This window comes from Vanellus vanellus (genome assembly GCF_965231255.1).
Source record: "Vanellus vanellus genome assembly, contig: HAP1_SCAFFOLD_35, whole genome shotgun sequence".
Taxonomy (NCBI): domain Eukaryota; kingdom Metazoa; phylum Chordata; class Aves; order Charadriiformes; family Charadriidae; genus Vanellus; species Vanellus vanellus.
Genome location: NW_028128889.1, coordinates 1,264,528 through 1,286,905, shown reverse-complemented (window position 1 = coordinate 1,286,905; position 22,378 = coordinate 1,264,528). Strand labels below are relative to the sequence as shown.

The following is a 22,378-nucleotide window of genomic DNA, read 5'->3' as shown; positions in this document are numbered from 1 at the left end:
AGGGCTGTGCAGGGTTCTGGGAGATTTAGGGGCATTGCAGGGTAGAGACACACTGGGCGAGGGACTCTGGGTGCCATATGGTCTCAGGACAGCCAAGTCCATTCCTTGGTCTGTTGAGGGCTCCAATTCCCAGCTCCTTCCCCAGGGCTCTGCACAGAGAGACAGTAGGAGACAAGGCCACTCTCATATCCCAGTTGACAGTGGGGGTCTCATGTGGGGCTCTGTCTTTCAGGACTGGAACTGGTGGTGACACCCTTGCCCTGTTCCCCTCCAGCAGCATAAGGAGATGATCATTCTGGATGACGCCACCTGATCCCCTGGGAGCCCTGGGCCATTCCCTTCTACTGATCAATAAACCCCTTCAGCAAAGTTATGCTCTGCGTGTGTGTGTGTGTGTCCGTGTCCATGTCCCCTCTCGCCTGCCAGTGCCCAGACGCCTGGGTCCTCTCTGGCTGTAGCACGGCAGTGAGCAGAGTGACTGAGGGAGTGTGGACACCTGGGGTGTCTCTGTAGAGGAGATCCCCTTCCACCCACCGTGTGCCCCCAGAAAAAGGCAGATTAGGGCAAACTAGAGTGTCCCCCCATGAGGCTGGGAGAGGCGAAGGGCAGATGGTGCTTTGGAGGCACAACGGGAAAGTGGTTCTTACCGAGGCTGTAGTGAGCACCAAATGGCACCATTTGGTATTGGGGCAGGAGAGGAGCACGGGGACAGGCAGACTGGGCCCCTGGGTCTTCTCCCTGCTGTGGGAGGGGGGTGGTTCCCTGCCCCATGGACTCAGCACTCCTGCCTTCACAGGTGATTTCAGAGTCCCGTGATGGGCCTATGTGCCTTCCTCAAGCCCCAGCCCCAGCCCGCATTCTTCTCCTGGGAATGCCCCATCACAGGCCAGGAAGGCAGGTCATGGGAATCAGATGCTGGAGAAGTGCTGGGTCCTGCACTTAGGTCACAACAACCCCATGCAACGCTACAGTTCTTGCAAAGTGTGGTTGGAAAGCTGCCTGGCCGAAAAAGACTTGGGGGTATTGGTGTACAGCCGGCTGTGTATGAGCCAGCAGCGTGCTCAGGTAGCCAAGAAGGCCAACAGCATCCAGGCTTGTATCATAAATAGTGTGGCCAGCAGCACTGGGGAAGTGATTGTTCCCCTGTTCTCGGCACTGCTGAGGCCTCACCTTGAGTACTGTGTTCATTTTTTGGCCCCTCATTACAGGAGGGACATTGACGCACTGGAGCATGTCTAGAGAAGGGCAAGGAAGCTTGTGAGTGGTCTAGGAAACAAGTCGTATGAGAGGCGGCTGATGGAACATGGAGTTGTTTAGTCTGGTGTTGTGGTTTTGGCTGGACTTCCGCCAAAATAAATGACAGATGCTCTCCTTTAACTTCTCTCCCAAGGGAGAGAAGAATGAGAGAGAGAGAAACTGATGCTTTGAAAAGAAACAAAATTATTTTAACAAACTATTAATAATCAATTAATTGGAAGAAGATTTGATCCTAGTAATAAGAAAACAATGGAATATATTCAGTATATAGAACTGGTATGGAGCACACAGTATGACAATCACATCACTGGCAAGCACTGAGAAAGTTCCAGACTGGACTCAGCAATGGATGGGAACTGGACGGCAGATCAAGAGTCAGGAACGCACAGACCGGGATCAAAGGCAAATGAAAACACAGAGTCCCCCTTGGACGCAGGCTATTGAAGAAAGAGCACTGACCCTTTGATCCCTCAGCTTTTACACTGAGCATGAGGCAGATGGGATGGAACCCCCCCTTGGTCAGTTTGGGGTCACCTGTCCTGTCCGCTCCTCCCCGCAGGTGGGACCCCTTTATGCTCTTCTGCTTCCGACCCTCCGATGGGGCAAATACCAAAGTGAGCCGCCCTTGGGTGTTATAGCAATAAGTATAAGCAGGAGCCTCTCTGCATACCATGCCTGGGCATCAGCTATCAACACAGGTCTTATCCCTCTGAGGGTGAACAGTGTCTGCACAATATGCTGTTAATTTCAGTAGTTAGAAGAGGCTCAGCTCAAAAGTGAAGTTACTGAACAAAAAATCCATTCTGCTTCACCTCAAACCAGGACAACACTTTTAAGATTCAGCTGCACAGGGTGCTGGGCCATCTAATTGACACTGTGCTTTTGCCAAGAAAGGTTGGACCAGATGACCCTTGAGGTCCCTTCCAACCTGCTGTTCTAGGATTCTATTTTTTTCAGTGCTGTTCAGTGACAGGATCAGAGCCAATTCACACAAGCTGAAACACAGCTCCGAACATCAGGAAAAGTATTTGAACTGAGGAGTGGCACAGGTTCCCCAGAGAGGTTGTGGAGTCTCCATCCTTGATAATATTCAAGAGGCATCTGGACATGATCCTGGACAACTGGCTCTAGGTGCCCTGCTGTAGAAAAGGTGTTGACCAGATGACATTTAGTAGTCTCTTCCACCCTCAACCATTTGGCAATTCTGTGAAAAGGTAAATGATCCTTGATTTGGCCTTTGCCTCTAGTCTCAGGGGTCTGGGATTACTGAAGGCTCATCTAAGAAGCAAAGAGTGAGGTTAAAAAGCATCAAATCCCTCAGCCTTGTCTATGTCCTGTGTCAGCAGGACTCCCGCCCCATTCAACTGTGGTCTCATGTTTTCCCAAGCCTTCCCTTTGCTGTTGACATAGTTGTAGCATCCTTTCTTGTTGCCCTTCATATCCCTTCCCAGATGAAACTGGAGCATGTTCCCCATGGGAGCATGGCTGTGATCATCTGAAGAAAGCCTTAATCTTCCTCAATCATCTGTAATGTTCCTGATTTCTTTGAGAAGACACCCACTACCTCACCCATGTGTCTCTGCCCACTAATTCATTTTTTCTCAGCTGACTCATCACCTCTCCCCAGGCAGAGATCCAGACATTCCCACTGCTCTCTCCCATGACCTGTTAGGAATAGGTCTAGAGGAGGCCACGGAGATGAAGAGAGGGCTGGAGCACCTCTCCTTTGAAAACAGGCTGAGAGAGTTAAGAGAAATTTGGAGAGGGACTTTTTACAAGGGCATGTAGTGATAGGACGAGGGGGAATGGCTTCAAACTGGAAAAGGCGAGATTTGGAATAAATATTAAGAAGAAAATTTTCAATTTGAGGGTGGTGAGGCACTGGAACAAATTGCTCAGGGAAGTTTTGGAGGCCCCATCCCTGGAGGTTCTCAAGGTTGGACAGGGTTTTGAGCTTCCTGCTCTAGTGGGAGGTGTCCCTGCCCATGGCAGGGATATTGGAACTACATGATCTTTGACAAAGTCCTCAGAAGAGGTTTTCAGGATTCTGTTGGACAAAGTGAATTGAAGGATCTCGGGGTGAATTCAAGGTTGACTCTGTTGTGAGCAGCAGGCTGATCTAGAGACATTCCAAACTCCCTCCCAACTTGAACAGTTCTGTGATAAACCTGTCATTTCTGATAATGGCTACTGTGGTTCCTGCAGCCATTAATTCCTCATCTGCATGTGGGTTAGCACCAAGCATGGTAGCCCCAGAGCCAGACCCTCACAGTGGTGTCCTGTTGCCACCAGGACCTGAACCATCGTCAGCTCAGTGTTTCACTGTGGGTGACTGCTTGTTCAGACAGAACAGGCTGTCCCTACAGCCTGCAACAGCTGTGCATTGCAACAGGGTGACCAATGAGAGCGACACATGCAGAACGTGATGATATGAGAGTGACAATATTCCAATATCCCTGCGGTAACTTGGAAATCCAATCAAATCTGTTCGGACTGTAAGAACCCTAAACCTCTCAGGTATGCATTGGTAAGGTTGACCTTGTCAGTAGGAGAGACTGAAAGAGCTGAAGTTGTTCAATTGTGAGATTAGGGAGCTTTAACAAGAACGTAAAATTACTACCTCCTACCACTACCAGGAGGTCACCAAGGAGGCAGATCCAGGTTCTTCCCTGTTGTGTGTGAGGAAACACTGTTTACCCATGAAGAGAGTGAAGCACTGGAGCAGGCTGGCCAGTGATGTTGTGCTGTGTCGTTCCTTGGAAGGTTTTAAAGCCAACACGAATAAATCCCTGAGCAACCTGGTGTAACCTGATAGCTGTCCTTGCTGTGAGATGGCCATTGGCCTAAGGAGCTTCTGCGGTCCCTTCAACATGAGTGACTGTACATTTCCTTCCACCACAGGTCTTCTCTTCACCATGGTGGGGAAAGTACTCAGACTCTCCAAGACCTGGAAGTAAGGCAGACATAGGTTTGGTCAGATCATCTGGGTTGTTCTTGTCTCACACCAGTACCTGCTGCTCACATCCAGAGCTTCTTAGAAGGTACCCCCAAAACAGCCTTGATCTAGTCCTTAGCTTCACCTGCCATTAACTTTCTCCCTCTTTTCTTCCCTTTGATCCTTCTTGTACCCTCCAACATAAACAGCAGACCTCTCTTTGCTCTTTCCTCACTGGCCCTGGCTTTGCTTGCTTTGCAGCTGTTTATGAAATGGTCACCATGGATAATCCTAAATTGGAAAGAAGTTGCACTAAAGTAGTTACCTTGTGAGGGACACCACCAATCAGGGTGACCAACTGCACGATAATATTAACAGTTGAGAGAAGGGAGCTTCAGTCCAGGGGGGCCTTGAGAAACTCTGGGATTTGGGCAACAGAAACCTTGTGAAATTTTACATAGAGAAGAGGCCAGTGCTGCATCGGTGGGAGGAATAATCCTGTAGATGAGGGCAGCCTGGGACCTGCCTGGCTGAGTAGGCACCCTGAGGAGAAGGGCCTGGGCACCACGAGGGATGCCAGAGGAGCCAGTAGGGCATGCTCACCATGAACAGGGCCAGCTGCATGTGGAGCTGCATTAGGAGGAGTGTGGGTCACCCACAGCAGGGGATCTGTCATCCCACTCCACACAAACCTCGTGTGGCCACCTCTGGACTAGCGTGGCCCTCTTTGGGGCTTCCAGTTCTCGACAAGAGGGGAGGAATGGAGAGTGTCCAGAGGAGATCTGCCAATACGGGATTCATGGCCTCAAGCACATGCCCCATTTGGGGAGGCTGAGGGACTTGGGGTCCTTCAGCCTGGTGAAGTGGAGGCTCAGAGCATCACAGGCACAACCCATGACTGCTTGAAGGGTGGTTTCAGAGATGGTGGAGCTTTTCTTCGTAGTGGTAATAAAGCAGGAGAGAGGAATAATGCCACAAAGTGTGGCTTGGGAGGTTGAGACTAAAAAAGAAGGAAATGTCACTGCAAGGGCAGTGCTGTGGAACAATCGGGCACCCAGAGGGAGGCTGGACCAGCCCATGGCTTTGTCTTTCAAGGACCAGCCAGGGAGGATGGAGAGATATCAGTAAGGGCAGTGAGTTATTGAGGTGAAAATGAAAGACAATTGAGCGCCTTCAAAGAAAGAAGGGGGCACTGAAAGCCCCCAACAGACATGATCTCTTCTTCATCATGGCTATGGCTACTGTCTTTGCCACCAAGTCCTACCAGAAGGTACTTTAACCTTTCTCATGAAGACCTCATTACCTCCTTGCCCCACCCAGAAGTGTCATGCCACACTCCTTCCCTCAGCATTGCACGTCTCCACATCACACTTCCCCAAGAAGAGCCCTGAGCAAGGGGTGAGGGACAAGATCTCCTTTCCCAGGGGCTGCAGGTCAGAGCGTGGCCCTTTGGCTCAATGTAACACATTCAGGTTTCCTCAGCATCAGAGCCACCTTTAATTTTCCTTTCCCTATCTGTCATTATTGTCTCCAGTTTTGTGCTCCAACGAGCCCCTGGGGAGGCTTTGTTGGTAATGGTCCTCAGTGGGACCCATTAACACTCCAAGAAAGTGTTGGGTTTGCAGATTTCATCTGAGTGTGGCTTCTTGAGAGGTTTCTTCAAATTCCTCTCAGTGTCTGAGGTTCATGGACTCCATGCCAAACCCACCAGGGGGGTCATTAAAATGCCTTGGGCTGGTGCTGTGCTGCTGAGTTGGCCGGGCTCTTGGGACAGAGGGAGCACTTGGTGAGTTGGTGCTGCTGTAGAGACAGCTCTGCCCAGGAGCAGCTCCTCTGCAAAGCGCAGCAGGGCTGAGGGAACAGCTTCAGGCACAAGGATGAGATGAGCAGTGCAGAGAGAGCTTAAAGGCAGTTGGGAGTGGAGGACAGCTGAGAGCTCACTGTGGGAGAAAGCTTCACAGCCCTCTGCACGGTAAGTCTCGGGCTGCAGGGCACTGCCACTGCAGTGTAGAGGAGGATAAGGGTGTTCTCCAGAGCAGGGCTTCCCTGCAGCACCGTCAGAGGAGCAGGACTGTGTTTGTCCAATGGATGACTGCAGGGGTGTGCAGGTGGGTGTGCAGCCAGGGGTGCCCAGGGCTGTCCATCAGAGCTGGGTCCCTGTGCACCAGGGGGTTGTGTGCCTGCCCAGTGAGCTTCTGCCCTCAAGGATGTGGCATCCAGGGCAGCAGCTGCCTCATCTGTGGCCAGAGCTCGGGCAGAAGAGACTCTCCTGAGCGCCCCTCTGTCCATCCCCGGCCTTGCCTGCCTTGGCAGAACCATTGGGCCATTTCTTTGTGCTTCTCCACCCATTCCTGCTGTTGCTCTTTTTGTCAGGTTCTCTGGGATGGGGATGCAGCAGCAGCTCAGTGACTGACCCTGCAGGTCCTGCCATGCTGATGTGTCCATGGTGCCCCAGCCCCCTTCTCACCTGTGGGTCTCTCGGTAATGCAGTCCATGGGGTGGGGACAAAGCTGACATTTCGCTAAGGACACCCCATCTTCTGGGCGTCCAACTGGGGAGTGGAGGTTGAAGATCTACACTGTGAAACCTGGATTCCTCTGATCTCTCTTTGATTATCCTACAGAGCTTATTGTAACATATGGAACAGGCTCTGCTCAGAGGTGTCTATCCTAACTCCTCACTGACTTTTCCTCCTTCAACAGGCCCCTCTGTTCAGGGGGAACAAATGTTCAACAGCAGCTCCATCACTGAGTTCCTCCTGCTGGCATTTGCAGACACACGGGAGCTGCAGCTCTTGCACTTCTGGCTCTTCCTGGGCATCTACCTGGCTGCCCTCCTGGGCAACGGCCTCATCATCACTGCCATCGCCTGCGACCACCGCCTCCACACCCCCATGTACTTCTTCCTCCTCAACCTCTCCCTTCTTGACCTGGGCTCCATCTCTACCACTGTCCCTAAAGCCATGGCCAATTCCCTCTGGGACACCAGAGACATCTCCTATGGGGGATGTGCTGCACAGGTCTTTCTGCTGGTCTTCTTGATTGGAGCAGAGTTTTATCTTCTCACCCTCATGGCCTATGACCGCTACGTTGCCATCTGCAAACCCCTGCACTATGGGACCCTCCTGGGCAGCAGAGCTTGTGTCCACATGGCAGCAGCTGTCTGGGGCAGTGGGTTTGTTCATGGTGTGCTGCACACGGCCAACACATTTTCCATACCACTCTGCCAGGGCAATGCCTTGGACCAGTTCTTCTGTGAAATCCCCCAGATCCTCAAGCTCTCCTGCACAGACATAGTCTATCTCAGGAAATCTGGGCATCTTGTACTTAGTGCTAGTTTATTCTCTGTGTGTTTTGTTTTCATTTTGGTCTCCTATGTGCAGATATTCAGGGTTGTGCTGAGGATGCCCTCGGAGCAGGGGAGGCACAAAGCTTTTTCCACGTGCCTCCCTCACCTGGCTGTGGTCTCCCTCTTTATCAGCACTTCATTTTTTGCTTACCTGAAGCCCCCCTCTATCTCCTCACCATCCCTGGATCTGGTGATGGCCGTTGTGTACTCTGTGGTGCCTCCAGCAGTGAACCCTCTCATCTACAGCATGAGGTACCAGGAGCTCAAGGATGCCCTGAGGAGACTGATCCAAGGGGTCTTCCACCATCAACAGTAATTCTCTTCCCCTTCTCTGTGTAGTACCTGGAAAGTATTTTAGGAAGACCTCTGTATTCCTTTTCTCAGATAATTATACTTAGAGGTAATTGTTTGGGATCACAGCACTTCCCTTGATGCTCTGTCCTGTCATGTGTGATCCTTGAAGAAGTATGTGTCACCTCTTGCCTCCCTAATAGCATCTCTGCAAAAAAAGGGGATGTCCCGAGTGTGGTGCCTGAAGGCTGGGGTCTCCTTGATTCAGTTGCTGTAAAACAAAACCCAAGGTAATGGACATTCCAAGTGTCTTTCCACCTTGTTTTCTCCTTGTGTTTGGGGGAAAAAAATCATGGTATCACTGAGATCTTTAAGACACCTAACAGTTGAAGGCTGTCTTAGTCGCTTTGAGGTGCAGGAGAGATCATGCAGGACCTCCTTGTTACCCTCCTCAGGCTGTCACAGGTATGGTGGGGCGGATGGCAGATGTCAGTCCATGTGGAAAGGAATCTGGAGTGGTCAGGTGAGGATGGGGACACTCCATGTCCTCTGGGGTGCGAAAGGAATGGAGACTGAGAAGGTGAAACAGCCTCAAGATTAAGTCCCTCCAGGAGAAAGCACCAAACCAGGTGCCCACAAAGCAGGACTGTGCCGTGCCGTGGGAGGCAGTGAAGATGCAGCGGGCCCAGGGGAGGGAGACTGGAGAGGTGGGGGGGCTGCCTGAGGAGCCCCAGGACTCTGGTGCTGTGCTGGGGAGCAGGGCAGGCGGGGAGGCCAAGCGGGACAGAGGCAGTGTGGGCGGGGGATGCCCCGCAGCTGAATGCAGGAGAGCCGAGAGTGAGCGGGGTCTGCTGGCACTTGGGGCCAGCTCCAGCCCTGGGCTGGTGGGGAGGCTGAGAGCCCGCTCTGCCCGCCAGCAGCTGCTGTGGCCTTCCGAGGGACTGGGGCTGTGGGGGGAGTGCCCAGAACCCCGCAGTACCCTGTGGCCAGCGCTGCTGTGGGGCCAGCCCAGACTGGGCTGCTCTGCTGGGCTGGGGGGAGGGCAGGGGAGGTGGGGGAGAGCCAGGGAGGCTCTGGACTGGTCTGGAAAGGGCCCAGGAGAGAGCAGTTCTTCCAAGGTCTGGGCCATATAATAATACACTGGACCAGAACGATACATAATGGTCTAACACAAAAGGTAGAAAAGGTGGAGAGCAACGGACCGGAACACAGTAGTGTGCCTGGTCCCCATGGTCCTGCCGTATGAAGATAATAACTCTGATTGGTCACTCCTGACAACATAGCATGGTTACATGGACCATCTTTTAATAATAAACAATCCCAACTTATATGATGGGACAGCACTGCGTTACTGGGGACAGAATTGGGAGTACGGAATAGCATAGATGCTGAGGTCTTAGTGAACAGACTAACTGCTACTACCAGTGACCTGACCAAATTGGAACGTCCACTACAGTCATCTTTATCAACCTTGGGAGCAAGTCAGTGTCTCTGATCAGACATTTTACCTTATTGGGAAGAAAGTGAAAAAAATGATCATCAATTAATTGCAAAAGCCCTCAGAGCAACCCAAGGTAACACCTCTCTTGCCTTGAGTTGTATCCGAGCACACTTGTGGATACAGCTTATGGTAGCAGCCATTCTTGGAGAAAGAGAAGGAGGAACCCTACCACTGAAACTTGTAAATTGATTTGGGACAATGCCTCAGAATTTGAAAAACAGTTTAAATCATGCTGGCAACTCTGCAACTTCGCTTATCACATGGAAAGTTATAAGATTGTTGCCTTCATCCTCACAATACGCAATGCTTCAGTGTACACTATATACCCAATCACTGCATTAGGACTAAATCACAATGGAACTGTCCTCTATCCCTTAGAGGACAGAGCGTGGGCCAATCAAAGGGAGGAAAGTTGCAAACAGTTGATGTCAACACATGCATTATGAGAGACCAACAAGGTTTCATTTGCAAAAGTATCACTCTTGAAGCTGAAGACATCTGTTAAGATACAGAACAAAACATCTGCCACTTTGAAATTCACCCAAATGAGATTCCTGAATCTGTCATCAGACACTGGAACAGGATGTGTCTGTATTGTGTGAATCTTTATTGATAGCTGATCTTGCTTACAACATAACCAGTCAGATCAACTTATGTGTATGCATCTTGTCCGTGATTGTTGGTTGGAATTTACTTTATCTGTACCAATAACTATTCATGATGATTTGTCTTTTGATTACATGATATATCATGAGCTACAGCCCACACCTATCAGAATGAGTCTAAGTATAATCAAACAGCTCCTTCACCACCCGGATTTAATCAACCTTCTACAACAAGCATGAGAGACTGGACAAAGTCTCTTATCACAGTCCAGTGAGATGTTAAAGAAATACATCAATCTTAAAAAGGAGTGTTAAAAAGTGGAGATGGATATCCAGAACACCGATGGTGGGAAATCCTGTTTGGATGGTCTCTAACAGCAACTGGAATACCAAACCCGGTGTTACAGCCTATCGTGATCTTACTGACTGCTGTTATATTATGCTTGCTGTTAAATATTGTCTTATACATTGTAGTTTGGAGGATGGCTAAACAAACTGCATTCCTGCAAAAATATCCCTGTGTATATAATGTGACTTAATAACATGTAACAAAATGCTGAGGAACTAACCAAACACAAAATCTCCCTCAAATTATACTTGGACTGAGGCATTCCAAGTTTAGAGGCATAGAGACAAAAGGCAACAAAACAGCAGCTCTACAGACCAGATAAATTAATGTTAGTCATGGGTAGATTGTGGTGGGGAACCCCCCTCCTCCCAGACCACTCGGTACTTGCCGAGATTTCCTCCCCACCTGAGCCACAAAATAACACAGTAGATCAGAACAATACATAATGGTGTACCATGAAAGATAGAAAAGGTAGAACACAACAGACCAGAACACAATAGTGTGCCTGATCCCTACGGTCCTACACTTTGGAGATAATAAGTACAACCCATCACTACTCACAACATATGGGTCGTGGCCACAAAGAAAGGGAATACCAGGACCCCAAGTCCTTGCAACTTCTGGGCTTGCGTACTTTCTGGTTGAAAGTACTGGAATATTGCATTGTCTGAGCTGGTTCAGAGTGGAAAAGTACATGATGAAAGTCAATTATCTCAGATCCTATAAGTAGCAATTATCATAAAGACCATTTGAACTCTTCTGGATCACAGTGGGCTGTGGCCAGGATCTCCCCTGAGTGGGGACGCCGCTCAGGCTGACACCCCGAGGACTAGAAGGCCAGGGTGAGAGAATCCCTCTAGAGCCTCAACTACTTCCCCCTTAGGAACACCGATGCATTGTGAGTATTTATCCTAAACTCGGGAAAGGGAAATTGTGACTACAGGATAGCCTGTGTCCCCCCCCCCCCCCCACCTATGTGTTTGTGATATACACATTAGCTTTATGGAGGTGGATATTCTGCCGTTTGTCCATGTACAAGTAGGAGTTAAAAGCAGTACCTGTTGGCTCGTTAGAGCCATTATGAAATTATGAGCATTATAGCTAATATGCTATTGTGAAATTCCTGATTCCAGGAATCAAAGACCTCTGTCTGTGTGTGTGGGTTTGTGCATGTGTACTTATATGCTTTCCTCATGTATTATGTATTAACTTGAGTCGTGTGCTCTTGCCCATATGTATATGTATTGATTTGGAATACTCTATAGGACGTTAGTGTGAATCTTGCCATCTTCGAATCTGTAGCTAAGTCGCTGTTCAATTATTTTGTTAAATCACTTTGCAAACCTCTAAATTGGTTAATGATTAAGTGCTGCTAAAATTCCATCTCTTGATCTACCTTAAATCACTAATACATTTTTAATCACTGTACATCATAACTGTGTCAAATCTTTCCCTCTGCTCTAACAAACCCATGGGGAGGCTTGCTCTGGAATGGCCCTCCGTGGGGCCAATTAATGCTCCAAGACACTTTGGCGTTTGCTGCTGACTTTAACTCCTGGACAGGTTGTTCACTCTCAGTATCTGAGGTTCACGGGCTCAGCTCCAAATACACCATGGGGCTCGTTAAAGTGCAGAAAGCCCAAATGAGCAACATCTCTTCCGTGATTTTCTGCAGGGCTTCCAGGCTTGTACAGCTAATTGGAGAGGTCTCAGGAGTCTACTTACAGTGGAAGATTTCAATATGAACTGAAGAAAAAAATTGGTTTTAATTTTGAAACATATTTTATTTTATGTTTTCAGTGTACAGAAGTGCTGGCAGCTTTCTCCAACTGATACTGAAGCAGAGGGTCTCCTGAGGAAGTCTGCAGAGGCAGCAAACTATGTCCCCTCGGGGTCCCCCACCGTATGTACAACTTTCCTCTCCACCTCCCCAACCCCACCACTTCTCTCGGGGGCCGCCTGGGACTTGCATTCTTTTCCTACATCACATTTCTGCACTGAACTCTGTAGATCACTGTTACAGCTTCTTTGTACCAATTCCCACCTGATTTAACCTGAGAGTTGTCTGTAAATAGATACAGGTTTGTAATTAATATTGAACAACCACAAGTAAAATACAATTATTAATTATTAATCAATAAATTATAATTGATTTTTATCAAGTATATGATAAACCAATATTTCTTATTAAATTAATAAATTAATAAAAAGAAGCAACACGCTCCTCAACTGCATGCCAGGTCCAAACCTCCAATAAGGTCCAGTTTCCTCAAGCAAGGACCGTACATGACACACTTTAGACAAGAGAAGAGGAAATTATTAATATATACACAGTTTGCAAGTTGGTTTAAGAGTTAATTCAGCAGACTACCAGAAGACAGGAGAGCTTTTAGCTCCACGAAGGGGAAAGCAGCAACTCCCTGAAGGTCACAGTGGTGAGAGGTGACTGAAGAAACAATGTGGAAGGAGAGGACAAAAATCCTCACGACTGAGGAAAGAAGACATGGCCAAAAAATACTGAACATATATTAATATTCTCCATTTGACATGACTCGGGGAAAATTTATTAGTTTTAGTAGAAGTATTCAATCACTGCAGCGAGTGACAAAGTGCTCACAGCTTTTCAAACGTTGACAAAATTTCTCAGGTTCTCAGGCAGAGCTCAACATCCATTCTTGGCCAAATTCCCAGCCCAGAGCCTTGTCACCAACTCATGTCTCTCGTGATCTCCCTGCCCATCTTCCTGTGGTCACATCTACCTGGCTGCCTCTGCCTCCTGATCCCATGCCCACCTCTAGCAAATGATTTTGGGGTGTTGTGGGCAACATTTGACAGTCAAATGAAAAATCACTTGTCAATGTGGAAATCAATACTGAGTTACCACTGAGAAACAAAAGAACCTGTGTTCCATCATGCGCTTGTTAGCACTTAGCAAAACTCTTCCTCAAAGAGTCTCTTCTAAGAAAGTCCCTCTGCAACTACACACAACAGTCGCTGCACACCAACAAGCTCCCAGGGGAAAGTCACAGGGAGTGGAGGGCCATGGCAGGAATAAAGAGGCTTGGAGGTTTAGCAGGGTCTGCTGAGGCTGTGGGTGATGAAGCTGTTTCAGGGAATTGAAGCGGGCTTCCCTGGGGGCTGATTGGAGCACGAACTCAGAGGCTGCGATTTTGGGATGACAAAGAAAGGAGGCAGAGATGTCCTGTGTCGTGTAGCCCCTTGGATGTGCCCTGTCAAGCCGAGGGGCCCAGTGCTGATCCCCAGACCATTGAAATGGTGATGCTTTTGGTCACCAGGAGCTGAGGTTTCCTTCTGGTCACCATGAGGGCAGAAGCACGCAGAGTGCCTACACCCCTTTGCTTCTCAGACCTGGCACTGCCCAGCTCACCTCAGACCTTTGCCTCTACCCTAACACTTACACCTATCCGAGACCTCTCATCTTTAGCCCTTCCCTGAACACTAATGCCAAAGCTGAAACCCTCAGATGCCTCAAGCCTAAACCATAACCCAACTCCCTCATCCTGTCCCTCGACCTCCCTTCCTCTTCAACCCCTCTCCTAAGCCTCACTCATGTTTCCCAGGAGGTAGAAGGATGAGAGGGATTGTGAGGTTTTGGAGGGAAAGGACAGGGAGATGAGCTGAGAGGTTAGGGGCAGGCAAGAGGAAGATGCAGGCAAAAGTGTCCTTTCTGGAGAGTAGGTTGGGATGTCATTTCTACTGGAGGAAGCTGGTTGCTAAGAAGCAGCATTGTGAGGTGCTCAAGAAGAGTGAGGGTTTCATCAGAGAGAAGGGAGTGGAGGGAACTTCAAAGGAGAGGTGTGTGAGAGGGACAGCACTTGGTTGCTGTCTGTGAGGTCCCTACTCATGCCATGCTAGCCTTAACCCTGGCCCTCACCTCCAGCCCTAACCCCACCCCCTAACCCACAAAGCTGACCAGTACTCACATCAATTACAAGAAGCCCAAAGATCAATCCCAAACCCTCACCCTGAGCCTCACCCTGATCCCCAACCCTAAAAGGGAAGCTCTTACCCCTCGCCCTACCCTGAGCACAAAGTAGAAATTCTCACCAGAATTTCGGGTTCTCCTGAACGCAAACTGCTAACAGAAACCCCAACCCCCTAAGCCCCAGCACCCTCCCTCCAAACCCCTAACCTTCCACCTGTCCTCTCACCCTCACTCGGAGCTGTTTTTCCCTGGGAGGAAGAGTGAATGCAGAGACTGTGATGCCCCGGAGTAGTCACATGGTGCTGGAAGGTGAATGTGAGATGAGATGTCAGATCAGCTTGTAGGTGACAGGGTGCGTGATGGTGAGGAAGTTCCACTTATGTCAGTTGTGCATCACAATCTCACAGCTGCGTAACAGGCAGGTATCTGTGAAGGTGACTATGAAGCCAGTTCTGTCTGAGAAACTCACAGGCCAGAAAAAGGAAAATGGCTTGGATGTAGATTGTGAGGTCCCATCTGTCTGTGCAGGTGATAGGCAAGAGAAGTCTCATGGCTGGGTCAAGCACTGTGATGAGCTTGGACCCAGGCACAGTCACCAGGAAGGCCCACCAGGAAGGCACGGTGTGGAAACTAAACGACTTTCTTTGGGCTTTTTGCACTCAAACACTTCAGGAAATGTCCATAGAGTTCCATCCAGTGATAATGGTGGGAAAGGATTCCCCTGTCATAAGGAATCTTTGGCCAGACGACTTCCAACACTTCTACTTGCTCTTCATGGAGTCAGAGCTTAGGCTTTCTCCTCCTCTTATTATCTCGGACTTTGCTAGGAAACTATCTCAGCTCTGCTGCACAGAGTGCCCTTCTTGGACAGTGAAGAGCCCAGCCTGAACTGGTGGCTGTCTAGAGCCCCAATGCCCACCTGGGAGAAGGAGTTAACATCAAGAGAAACAAGCGATTCACCACGGCCCACAGTAAGGTCACCTACCTAGTGGATGAATGGAAAGTGGGGGATGTAGTTGTGGATTTTCATAAGGCTTTTGATAGCTTCCCTCACAGCATCCTTCTGGACAACTTGTCCAGGTACATGGTGTGCTGCGTGAAGAACTGGCTGAACGGCAGGGCTGAACCCATGCGTAGTTTCAGAGGTAGAAATCAAGGACTGCATGAACCTCACTCAAGGGCAGGAGATGCTCTCCCCTGGGAGCTCTCCCCTATATAGCCACACAAGGCTGCCTTGGTCAGACACACTCATCCGTTTGGGGGGCCCTGGGGCCACAGTAATCTGTCCAAACATAGATATGTGCAGTGCCCTGAAAGGACTACATGAAAGGGCTACAAAGATGATTAGGGGATTAGAACATCTCTCCTACGAGGAAAGGCTGAGGGACTTGGGTCTTTTTAGTCTAGAGAAAAGAAGATTGAGGGGGGATCTTATTAATGCTTATAAATACTTAAAGTGAGAGTGTTGGGGGATGGGACCAGTCTTTTTCCAGCGGGGCCCAGTGACAGGACAAGAGGTAACGGGCACAAACTTGAACATAGGAAGTTCCATCTTAAAATGAGGAGGAACTTCTTTTCTTTGAGGGTGGCAGAGAAGAAGTGGCACTGGAAGAGGCTGCCCAGAGAGGTTGTGGAGTCTCCTACCCTGGAGACATTCAAAACCCACCTGGACACCGTCTTGTGCAACTGCTGTAGGTGACCCTGCTCTGGGGTGGTGGGGGTGGACTAGATGATCTCCAGAGGTCCCTTCCAACCCTGACCATTCTGTGGTTCTGTGATTCTGTGACACAGGCCTTCTTACCTTCCCATGAACCTCCAAATTGAGCTTTCTCTCTACACCCTCTGGAGGTGAACCTGAGTTCCAACAGCGTGAGCAATTGGAGTTTGACCTCTCAAGACCATCTCTCCTTGGAGCTAATACAGGGCACACCCAAGGTAGAGGCCCAGGGAGGAGGTGTTGCAGAGCAGCCTTTTCCATTTCTGCAAACTAAAGCTAAACACAGATTGAATTTGCTTCTTTACTGCTCCTTTCTTGCCTTCCCCTCCCCTCCCCCCGGCCCCCCCTTCTTACAAGCTTAGCAGTTTTCCTTTGAGCAGCTAAATCTCATTTCTCAATTTCTCTGTTTTCAGAAGTCATGTTCTGGAAGTTGCTCAGACCCTTCTAATCATTTTTCTGACAGTCTTTCTCAAGTTGATAATGATGCTGTGGGTGTCTGGGGAGGAGCACTGGTCGCGCCAGCATTGCTGTCTTCTCTCCTGGGGTTCTTCACTGACTTATAACCAGGTGGGAACAGGAGTGGCAGAGTCCGGGGAACCCCATCCAGGTGTTTTCCAGGGAAATGACAGAAAGGAAGAGAGGTCCGCACCGTCTCCCCCGCAACATCATGGAGTGAGGAGCGTGTCCCTGCATTGTGGCTTCTGACAATGGTAACTCCCTTTTGGCACGCTTTGAAGTGCTGAGAGCCCGTGGCAGCACAGCCACTGCCACGGCAGCTGCAGGCATCTGTGGGGCTCGGCTGGGCTCAGAGGAGCAGGTTTGGTTCAGCTTGGAGAAACGCTGCTGCTGAGACAGTCCCCGGGTAAAGAGTCCTCCAGCAGTTTCCCACGCCAAAGCCAGTCCAAACCATGCACTGTGCGTGATCCTGTGAAGCGCTGAGAAAGAAGATGCTGTAGGGTTGGGTGGGGGAGGGGAGTGAAAGGAGCAGACAATGCTGATTATGGAAAAGCTGCCTATAAGCGGTTGCTTTCTGTTAAAAACTTGTGTACACTAAATGCAATATCTGACAGTATTTCAGGAAATAAAAAGTATTTAATGCTCCTGTGCATTGGCGTGCATAAGTTGTGAGATTAGGAAAGAGATCGTGGTCACTTTTCCCTCACATAAACCCTGATTTTCTCTTGGAGATTTCAAAGGGCAGCTCTAAGAGGACTCCATAGATAAAACTCACCAAAATAGGCAGGAACAGTAGGAAGAGAATATTAAAAACAACAAAAAAAATAATTATGCTCTTAAGACTGGGTGTCTGTGAATTCAAGCGACCTCTTGGACAAAACAGGGTGTGTTTTTCATTTGGCTAATGGGAACGCTTTTATGACATGTTTTCTAACCAGCTCTTCTCATTATTGATACATCAGAGTTTAAGACAACTTCTGGAAGGCAGTTAGCGAGAGCTGCAGAGACTCAGCCAGCACCCTCAGCGCTGGAAGAGAACATGCCTTCTCCACATCAAATCGAAACTTTTAAAAAACCTTTGTTTGAGTCTGTTATTCACAAGAAGCAACCTGCTACTACAGAGCTGCTTGTTAATGGCTCACGTTCTTCTGGTGTGATCCACGAGAAGTCCGTGTGCTGTGGGAAATGCAGAGGGGAAGGCTCAGTTTCCCAGTCAATGAGAGCATCGCTCAGCTCTGCAAGGGCTTCCAGGGGCCTGGGAAACATCTCTGCCTTGGCATCAGAGCGACCGAGGCCTCGGTAAACTGCCATAAATCCATGCGACAGAGCAGCAAGGTCAGGAACAGGGAACTGCACAGAGCTCCTTCAGAAGTCATAAAAGCCTGACCTTTTCAGGAAAACCACATACCTTGGGAGATCACCCTCTAATCTCCACTCTTCTGCCTTTGATCACCTTCGTTTTGGGATGCATTGAAAGCTCTTTGAGACAGTGTTGCACAGTGGCTCCTTTTAGCACCCTGAGGGATTGGGATAGATGCACAAATAGCACCTTTTCTGCCGTGTTGAAATGCCCCATCAGTGTTTCTGATTCATGGACAGAGAGAAGTTTGTTTTCTTTCTGATAGAGTTCACCTGTCAGCCATGTAGAAATGAAAAATTTGGATCCAAAGCATGTCTCCCTGCTCACCGTGTGTGGACAGAGCTTCAGGAGATGAGTTCATATGTCTCAGAAGAGCTGAGGTAAATCTCTCTCACTACAATCTAAGAGTTAAATCTGGTGTTGCCCTTCCCTTCCCTTCCCTTCCCTTCCCTTCCCTTCCCTTCCCTTCCCTTCCCTTCCCTTCCCTTCCCTTCCCTTCCCTTCCCTTCCCTTCCCTTCCCTTCCCTTCCCTTCCCTTCCCTTCCCTTCCCTTCCCTTCCCTTCCCTTCCCTTCCCTTCCCTTCCCTTCCCTTCCCTTCCCTTCCCTTCCCTTCCCTTCCCTCATCTATCACCAGACAACGCTTTTTAGAACATCTCCCCTCAAGAAGGAAAGACACATTTTTCCAGTCCATACTGCCAAACTCCATCATTTGGACTGAACATCTCTGTTCTGTTTTCTCCTTAGAAGCCCTTTCTCAACAAGCACCTGGTGGTAGACTCCCGTACAGCCATGCAGATCTTGTTGGGGCTTTGCTAACACTGCAGTCACACCTGCGCAGGCGTCTGCAGTCTTTTGCTGTGCTTGAGGGGTGTGTGATGGTGGATGGGCCACTGCCACTGTCCAGTGAGCTTGTTGTTTGCATTGCTCTGTAGACAGAAAATGCCCCAAAGAAAAGGCTTGGAGAATCACACAGCCGGACCTGGATTTCTTCTTCTGGGATTTTCTGGCCAGGCCAACCTGCAAGACTTGTGCTTCACAGTCTTCCTGATCATCTACCTCATGGTCCTCGTAGGGAATGGCCTCATCGTGCTCATCACTTTGGTAGACCCAAACCTCCACAGCCCCATGTATTTCTTCCTGAGGAACTTATCCTTCCTGGAAATCTGCTATATCTCCATCACGCTGCCAAAAATGCTGCTGGCTTTCCTGACGGGAGACGGCAGGATCTCCTTCCTTGGCTGTGCTGCCCAACTGTATTTTCTGGTTTTGCTGGGAAGCACCGAAAGCCTTCTCCTGGCTGCCATGGCCTACGACCGCTATGTAGCCATCTGTGGCCCCCTGCACTATGGCCTCATCATGAATGGGAGGCTCTGTGTCACACTGGTAGTGGGGTCATGGCTGGCTGTCATACCAGTACAGGCAGGGCAGACGTACCAGGTGTTCACTTTGCCCTTCTGTGCCTCCCATGGCCTTCATCACTTCTTCTGTGACGTGCCCCCTCTCTTGGAACTCGCCTGTGCAGACACTTTCTGGAACCGAGTGGTGCTGCACACCATCATCCTGCTCTTTGCAGTCCTTCCCTTTTCATTGAGAGTTGTTTCTTACATGCAAATTGTCAGGGCAATCCTGAGAATGCCCTCAGTTCTGAGCAGACGCAAAGCCTTTTCCACCTGCTCCTCACACCTCGGGGTGGTGACTCTCTTCTATGGCTCCACGATGGTTGTGTACTTCAAAGGACGGTCAAGAGACCCTGCAGACACTGACAAATACCTTGCCCTGTTTTACACAGCTGTGACCCCCGTGCTTAACCCTGTCATCTATAGCCTGAGGAATAAGGAAGTGAGTATTGCCCTGAAGAGACTCCTATGGAGAAAGAGATACTGCAGAGTTTGTGAAATAAGCCGAAACAGTACCAAAAGCCCCCACAAGGTGTTTGGTTGTGTGAACACAGGTGTCCCATATTAGCTTAGAGAAAACTGGTGTCCTGCCTGGCTATGATCCTCCTCAGGAAGGGGATAGCTCTCCCGGGACATTCTTGCCATCTCGGATAGCTCCACCTCGATATCTTCCTACTCCAGAACATCCTAAGTTCCCCTGGAGAGTTGACTGCAAATCTCTTGTTCCGGCTGTGTCGGCCCAAGTTGCCAGTAACTTGAAAGGAAAATAGTCAAAGCAGTCAAGAGGGATGAGAGGGTGACACATCCCATGAGAAGAAGATGACCACCTTCAGGTTGAGAAATCGTTTGCTAGACCCCATTGAGTATCCAGAGTGTCCTTGGATGGAATCACCGTAGGAAAATTAAAGATCTGAAAGTCCTCTACCCCTTCCTCATGGCGTGTCTAGGAAAGGACCAAAGGCAAAGGAAAGGAAGTGATCAAGGTGGGCTGGGGAGGAAAAAACATGGGAAACAGAGGGCAAAGGGTTTAAAAAGAGCTGGTCACATGTAAACCGTTGGCTGATCATACACTTGTCTGGCCATGCCTGCGACTGATCTCTCCAGCCTGTCCTGTTTCCTTACTAAAGTTCATCTCCAGCAAGTTTCTGGGGTGAGGGGGCTCTCTGCTCTTTGTGCAGACAAAGTGTGTACCACGCTGATGTTCTAGCTCTTGCTGAACAGCATCAGCGCCTTGTCAGGGAACAGACTGGGGAGGGTGCAATGGGTTGGGAGGGGACACAACCAGGCAGTTGAGCCCAACTAACCAACGAGATAATCCCTACCATATGACATCATACTCAGTAATAAAAGGGAAAAGTGGGAGCTTTCGGGAATTTAGCCACCTTTGTCTCGGCTACTGGCTGCGCATCCCGCTACCCGTGGGAGGTAGGGAGTGATTGCTGTTGCATCACTTGCTCTGTTTTCCTTTATTTCTCACTTCTTCCACTTATCCTTCACTTATTAAACATCTTTTAAAATTCCAAACCCAAGTTTTCTTGCTTGTATACTTCGTTTCTACCTGCCCCATCCCACTGGGGGCACAAGGGGTGGGGGGAAGGAGTGAGCAGCTCTGTGGTGCTTTGCTGCCCACCGGGGTTAACCCACAACACCAGAGCAGTCAGCGAGAAGAACAAGAGCCCTGGGAGGCAGTTATTTTAGAGACCCCACATCTGGACACTGCAGAGCCAAGACTTAAAAACTGCACAAGGTCCAGGAAAGACCCCTCTGCTGCCCATCCAGGGAGGTATGACCTCTTCATTAATGCTCTCTCAGCCCAATCACTCAACTGGTGCTTTACCCACCTGGTTGTCTACCCATCCAGACTCTAGCGTACTAATTTGAATACAAGAATATTGAGGGACACCGTGTCAAAAGTCTTCCTGTGCTGAGGCAAATGACATCCACTTTAGTCCTCTATACAGGTAGTTTATCATGAAGGCAATCAGCCTGGTGAGGCATAATTTCCCCTGACTATACAAGCACACTGACCATTCTTGGGCACCTTCTTCTCCCTTATGTGACTAGAAATGTCACCTGCAGAGGACTCATTCAATGGCACACTCTCATCAAAGCCTGTGGTTCCTCAGGTTGAACTTCTGTGCTTTTTCAAAGATGGGTGCAATGTGCCATGGGTCCACTCACCAGGGATCTCTCCCATCACCATGGCTTTCCAAAAGTGACAGACAATGGCCTCGCAGTGAAAGCAGCAGCTGTCAACACACTCCCATGAAGTCTGTTCATCCCCACAGACCTGCATGGGCTGAGTTCATGAAGTAATCCCTGACCCCACCCTCATCCACTGCTGGTTGTATTTCTCCTCTGGAGATGTGACCCTACACACAAAGGCTTGGGACATGTTGTTGAAGAGTCGGGAGAAGGAGGCCTTGAGTTCTTCAGACCTATCTGGATCTGCTGTTAGTAGGTTCTCCACCCAGCTGAGCAGCTAGCCCTACACTGTCCTTGTTAATTCTTTCCATGTTAAGGAAGTGGTAGCAGCTCACCATCTTACCCTTGATGTCCGCTGCTAGGGTCAAGTCTGAGGAAGCTTTGGCTTTCCGAAAACATTGTCTGCTTCCCTGGAATGTGATTCCAAGTTCCTCCTTGACAGCCTGCCCTGCTTCCACCAGCTGGTCCCCACCAACTCTGCAGTGGCCTGATGGATGGGCTGGACTCCTCACCATTCCGCAACAACACTTGGAGAGGAGGGGAGAAGGGAAAGAGGGGAGGAAGGAGGGAGGTAGGGATGGAGGGAGGGAGGAAGTGAGAAAGAAAAGAAAAGAAAGGAAGGACAGACAGGTCAGTTCTCACAGTGGAGGGGAGGTCTGCAGGGGTGTGCACTGGCATCTGCCTAAGACCTACTAAGACTGAATGACTACGCAATCACACGGCAGGTGAAATTCATTGTAGACAAGTAACCCTGTGTGTGCACAGGGATCAGCCACCCTCACGTCAGTGGTACAGTGCTGAAGAACATGCTTTCCTGGCCTGAAAACACAACCGAATGATGGTGTGAACCCCAACCCTGCACTACAGTGAGAAAGCACTGACTGTATCAGCAGCCACACACAACACCAACACTTCATGGGCCTTTCACATCCCCCTGTGTCTCCTGTAGAATTAATAGAATGCAGTTGCTCAGAGGGCTTTTCACTCACTCCTGCACTAGAAAATCCTCC

General features: G+C 49.4%; 2 protein-coding genes across 2 annotated transcripts; both read left to right on the top strand.

The window, feature by feature from the left end:
• Positions 1-6,917: 6,917 nt before the first annotated feature.
• Positions 6,918-7,856, top strand: LOC309683835 (olfactory receptor 14C36-like; the record flags this gene model as incomplete). Its single annotated transcript, XM_082499833.1, has 1 exon — positions 6,918-7,856. The coding sequence occupies one exon, from the start codon at positions 6,918-6,920 to the stop codon at positions 7,854-7,856; it is 939 nt and encodes a 312-aa protein (XP_082355959.1).
• Positions 7,857-18,705: 10,849 nt separating this feature from the next.
• LOC309683913 (olfactory receptor 10AG1-like) lies at positions 18,706-19,731 on the top strand (the record flags this gene model as incomplete). The annotated part of the gene is made up of 1 exon (XM_082499895.1): positions 18,706-19,731. One exon carries the CDS (start codon positions 18,706-18,708, stop codon positions 19,729-19,731), a length of 1,026 nt encoding a protein of 341 aa, XP_082356021.1.
• Between the last annotated feature and the right edge of the window lie 2,647 nt (positions 19,732-22,378).